The following is a 5,458-nucleotide window of genomic DNA, read 5'->3' as shown; positions in this document are numbered from 1 at the left end:
ACAGGGAACTCCTCACATCCCTCCTTCCCAGGATCCCTCATTTCCCTCTGTCCTGGAGTCTGTCCCCCTGACAGGCGCCTGCTGTGCCTAGAAAGCATGTTTCTAAGAGACTTTTCTCCTTCTCTACACTGTGTGGTGCTCCAGGACAGTGGCCATGGTTATTTCTCTTTGTTTCTCTCTCTTTCTTTTTCCTCTTCCGGTTTGTGACGTTCAGTAAACACAGCTAGGCTGAGGGCTCCAGGAAGCCACTGACTGTGCTAGAGGAACCGTTTTCTAGCCCTCTGCTCTGCCATCCCGCTGACCTCAAGGCTGAGAGCTGAGGACCCCTGAGCCCCTTCCCAGGAAACACAGTGCTCACAGCAGCTCTCTTAGAAATTTTATTGGTCCTGGAGAAAGGGAGGCAACAGCTCCTGCCTCCCGCTCAGAGTCCCCCCCAGCCTCACTGTTTCCCGTTGCCGTTGATGGGGAGGTTCACGTGCTCAGGGGAGGCCAGGAAGGCCTTGAGCTTGGGCCGGGCGCTGAGGCGCGCCACATATGCCGAGAGCAGGGGGAACGCATCCAGGCAGCCGGGGGCCAGGACCTCATGGATCAGCAGCAAGTCCAGCAGGTTGTAGTCAGCGAAGGAGATCTGCAGGGCAGGGGGGGCCAGGGACTCAGCCAGTGGGAGCAGGCTGGGGGAATTGGGGGCGGAGGGCCTAAGCCCATCCCCTAGGTCTGCCCCATTTTTCTAAACAAATGGCTTACACCTGTGTCCATCTGGAAGCAGAGGGTGGCGAGGAAGGAACAGGATGGGGCCAGATGCTCACCTGGTCTCCCACAATGAAGGTCTTGCCTCCCTGGTTCTGGGACAGCAGGGTCTCAAAAGGCTTCAGTTGCCTGGGCAGTGCCTTCACATAGTCATCCTTGCCCGCCTCCTGCCAGACACCACCATGTATCATCCTCCTACTCTCATCCCTCCCAGCCCCTGAGACACCCCCTTCTGTCTGCCCCAGGCCAGACACCAGAGTCCCAGATTCTCCTCTGCTCGCTCCCCACAACCAGGCTAGTACCAAATCCTGTCCACTTCAGCTGCCAATTCATCTCTATTCCATTCTGCCTGTCCATCCTTGCTGGGATCTCTCGCCAGATGATTGCAAAAGCTTCAGAGCTGGCTTCTCCGGAGGATCCTTCTAGACCTCACATTCAGACACAGCCCTGTTCAGACTTCTCGATGGCCCCCATTGCCCTTAGGAGACTCCAAACCAGTGGGTTCAAGGCCTTCGGGACCTAGGCCTGCTGCCCGCCCATCTCTATCTCCTTACCCACCCCTGACACACATGCAAGTGTACATACACACATGCACACATGCACACACACACACACACGCTCTGCCTCTGCTAAACTGGTCCCAGGTCCCCAATTGTGCTCTGGGTCTGCATACTTTGCTCAGCTAAAAGTGCCAGCACCTCCATCCAGAAACTGGTGACAAATCCTCTTCCACCCCTGGCTACTCTAGGAAGCCCTCGCCACCCCAGGAGATCAGAAACCACCAGTTGCTGGAGGTCTCTGTCCTTGCACTCTCCCCCATGACCCGTTACTTGGCTGGTTGATGTCCCAGGCAATGAGGGTGCAGGTTGTGTCTTGTCCCAGGTCCCTGGGCCCCTGGCCCAGAGCTGACCCAGCCCCTGCACCCCGACCCAAGGAAGGGTCAGCCCGAGCCACGGGAGGGGTAGGGGGGGTGAGGGCACAAGAAGCTCCTTTGTTCAGCCCCCAGTGCCCAACCCTGGTGCAGATGCTCACATAGTTGGTATAGATGAGGGAGAGGTATTTGCAGCGGAGGTCCTCCACGCCATCGTTCACCATGTCCACCAGGGCTGCCTCCCGCTGGTCCTTCCCATAGAGCCCTGGGGTTGGGTGGGGGGGGGGAGTAGGCCGCGTGACTGGGCGCCTGATCACACACAATCACCGAGGATGGGCCAACCAGGGGGTCGTCTGTGAGCCCCAGCCTGGGAGGAGGGGAAGAGGATGTGGTGGAAGGATGGGAGACTGCCACACAGCAGGTGCTCAGAGCTCACCTGGCACCTGAGAGGCAGCCTGGCACAGGGCAAGGATTGCAGGCACCCAGGCTTGACCTTGGGCAAGCTACATAACCTTAGTGGGTCTCAGTTGCCTCCACTCCAGAGGGCTGTGGGGCAGCTGATTTAAATAAAAGGGCTCCGGGGGCAGAGGCTTGCCCACCCCTGCCCTGGACTTGGAGGTTCAAGACTCACCAAGAGTGCGGCCCAGGTGACGCAGGAAGGTATTGGACTGGTACAGGGTGAGGTCTCCGTCCTGGAACTTGGGGAGCTGCCCGTATAGCTGTGGGGGGAGGCATGGCTCAGGGAGGGGCACTGAGCTTGGGCATCCCCCGATCCTAGTCACAGCCCCCTAAGGCCCAGCACCGCCTCCCCTTGCCCGGGCATGGTCACTTACGCAGGAGGCTTTGAGTGAGCCCTCCTGCCAGGTCTCCATGGTCACCACCTCCTCCTTCCAGCTCTGGCCCTGGTCTGCCAGCAGCATGCGCAGGGCCGCGCAGCGGCCTGAGGGGAGGGAGAAGTACGAGACGTGGGGACCGGGCCGACTCCGCCTCGCAGCAACCCGGGGAGGGGTCAGGAGTGCAGGGAGAGAACAGGGGAACAGAGGTTCCTCCGAAGATTTCACACAACACTGGGGAGGGGAGCAGGCATGGCGGGAGAGGCGGGGCACAGGAAGGAGGCCCGGGGTAAAAGCCACACGACGGAGGGATAAGGGGGTTCGGATCTCTCCGGGTGGGCGAGGGGCTGTGGGCTGCAGCCCCAGCGCCTGCCTCCCCTCCCTGCCAGACACAGGCTCCTACCTCGAACTGGGAAATAGACCACGGTGTAGGGCGGCACTGCAGCGGACAAAGAAAAGTTTGCTGGAGCCCGGGGGAGGATGCCAAGGCGCGGTGCGCACAGCCTGCACCCCCACCCCCGCCCCCGCCCCCGCCCCCGCCCCCGCCCCAGCCCCAGCCCCCGCCCCAGCCCCCGGGGTCCCATCCCTGCCCGATGCGCTTCGGGCCCCCTGAGAGCCGCTAACGGCACTGGGGACGTCCTGGGTCCACTGGGACCCCGTCCCCGGTCTCGAGGTGGGCGAGGGGCCCTGCCGGGAGCCCGGGCCTGATGCTGCGGGTTGGCCCCATGCTAGGAGCTCTGAACCCCATCCCCAGGGACGCGGCCCGCGCGGACTCACTGGTGGCGCAGACTGCGGCGGCGAAACTCTAGTCCAGGTCTCGCGGCCTCCGAGCCTTATAAGGGTGGTCCCGCCCCGCTCCGCCCCAGTGCTGAGTCACGGCGACGGCCGCTCTTCTGGAGGGTCCCGCGGGCTCCCGCGGGCTCCCGCCGTCCCCAGCCCCGGCGGCCGCTGCACACCGGGCGTCGGCCGCAGAGGGGCGCCCTGGAGCCCCCGGAGTCGCCGCGCAGCTGGCCGGGGAAGCCTTTCCCTCTTCCCCAGGTCCCCAGCGGGGCCTAGGGAGTAAACGGACAGCAGGAAGAGGACCGCAGCGAAGTGTGCACAGCTACTGGCGCGCCGGGGCATCGCGGGCGGAAATTCCTTAAGACCGCTGCGATCCCGGAGCTTGCACACCCGCTTCGCAGGGTAGGGGAGAGGGGTAGAGGCCGCTTAGAGAAGAGAAAATGGCTTTATTTTTCTTTTCTTTTCTTTTGTGGCCCAGGCTGGAGTGCAGTGGCGCGATCTGGGCTCACTGCAACCTCCGCCTCCTGGGTTCAAGCAATTCTCCTGCCTCAGCCTCCCGAGTAGCTGGAATTATATGTGCGTGCCACATCTGACTGATTTTTGTATTTTTAGTAGAGACGAGGTTTCACCATGTTGGCCAGGCTGGTCTCGAACTCCTGACCTCAGATGATCCGCCCACCGCGGCCTCCCAAAGTGCTGGGATTACCGGCGTGAGCCACCGCGCCTGACCCTCCTTCAACTTTTATTTGAAGTTCTGGGGTACATGTGCAGGATGTGCAAGTTTGTTCCATAGGTAAGCGTGTGCCATGATGGTTTGCTGCACAGATCATCCCGTCACCCAGGTATTAAGCCCAGTATCCCTTAGCTATTCTTCCTGGTCCTCTCCCTCCCCAGCACCCCGCTCAACAGGCACCAGTGTGTGTTGATCTCTGCCATGTGACCATGTGTTTTCATTGTTCAGCTCCCACTTATAAGTGAGACCATGTGGTCTCACTGGTTTTCTGTTCCTGTGTGAGTTTGCTGAGGCTAACGGCTTCCAGCTCCACCCATGTCCCTGCAAAGGACATGATCACGTCCCTTTTAGTGGCTGCACCTTAGGCTATTTTCTTTGGCTTTGCTCCCTACTTTCTGTTGATTTGCAGATCTTCATTTATTCTAGATATTGATCTCTTGTTGGCTTTAGACATGACAGACAGCTTCTCCTATTGCATCAACTGTCAAGTTTGTCCAAGGAGTCTTTCATGAAACAAAACTCCTTAATTTAAGTGTAATCAAATTCAGCAAGGGATTCTTATGGTGGGGAAGAGGTTGGTGTTTATGTTTTGTGCCTTTAAAACTTTATTTAATGCAGCCATAAAAAAGAACAAGATCATGTCTTTTGTGGGAACATGGATGGAGCTAGAGGCTATTATCCTTAGCAAACTAATGCGGGAACAGAAAACCAAATACTGCATGTTCTCACTTGTAAGTGCGAGCTAAATGATGAGAACTTATAACACAAGGAATGAAACAACAGACACTGTGGTTTACTCGAGGGTGCAGGGTGGGAAGAAGGAGAGGAGCAGAAAAGAGAACTATTGGGTACTGGGCATAATACCTGGGTCATGAAATATTCTGTACAACAAACACCGATGACACGAGTTTACTTATGTAACAAACCTTCACATGTACCCCGAAAACTGCAATAAAAGTTAAAAAACAAAGAAATTTCATTTAAAAGTCTTTTTTAAGAGACATATTATCGGGGGAAATTCAGCTCCCAATATTTCACGTGGGTCCTTTTCTATTTTCCCTAAGTGTCGGCTGACCTGAGAAATAAAGGGAAAGAGTACAAAAGAGAGAAATTTTAAAGCTGGGTGCCGGGGGAGACATCACATGTCGGCAGGTTCCGTGATGCCCCCTGAGCCGTAAAACCAGCAAGTTTTTATTAGCAATTTTCAAAGAGAAGGGAGTGCACGAACAGTGTGTGGGTCACAGAGATCACATACTTCAAGGGCGACAAAAGATCACAAGGCAGAAGGTCAGGGCGAAACTAGAATCACTAATGAACTTCCAGGTCCCACTGTGCACACCCCGTCAGGGTTCAAGAGCAGAGAACCAGTCTGACTAGAATTTGCCAGGCTGGAATTTCCTAATCCTATCAAGTCTGGGGGCACTGCAGGAGACTAGGGTGTGTTTCATTCCTTTCTACATCTGCATAAAGGCGGGCACTCTTAGGGCGGCCATT

The 5,458-nt window shown here is 57.2% G+C and overlaps 1 protein-coding gene across 1 annotated transcript; it reads right to left on the bottom strand.

The window, feature by feature from the left end:
• Positions 1–364: 364 nt before the first annotated feature.
• GSTP1 (glutathione S-transferase pi 1) lies at positions 365–3,592 on the bottom strand. The gene is made up of 7 exons (XM_055270120.2): positions 3,229–3,592; positions 2,855–2,890; positions 2,452–2,558; positions 2,250–2,337; positions 1,780–1,883; positions 807–914; positions 365–628 (listed from the first exon to the last, which is right to left on the bottom strand). Coding segments are annotated over exons 1-7 (633 nt in total). The 5' UTR covers positions 3,230–3,592; the 3' UTR covers positions 365–439.
• Between the last annotated feature and the right edge of the window lie 1,866 nt (positions 3,593–5,458).

Source organism: Symphalangus syndactylus, chromosome 1 (assembly GCF_028878055.3).
Source record: "Symphalangus syndactylus isolate Jambi chromosome 1, NHGRI_mSymSyn1-v2.1_pri, whole genome shotgun sequence".
NCBI classification, from domain to species: Eukaryota; Metazoa; Chordata; class Mammalia; order Primates; family Hylobatidae; genus Symphalangus; species Symphalangus syndactylus.
This window is presented reverse-complemented; position numbering and strand designations above follow the sequence as displayed.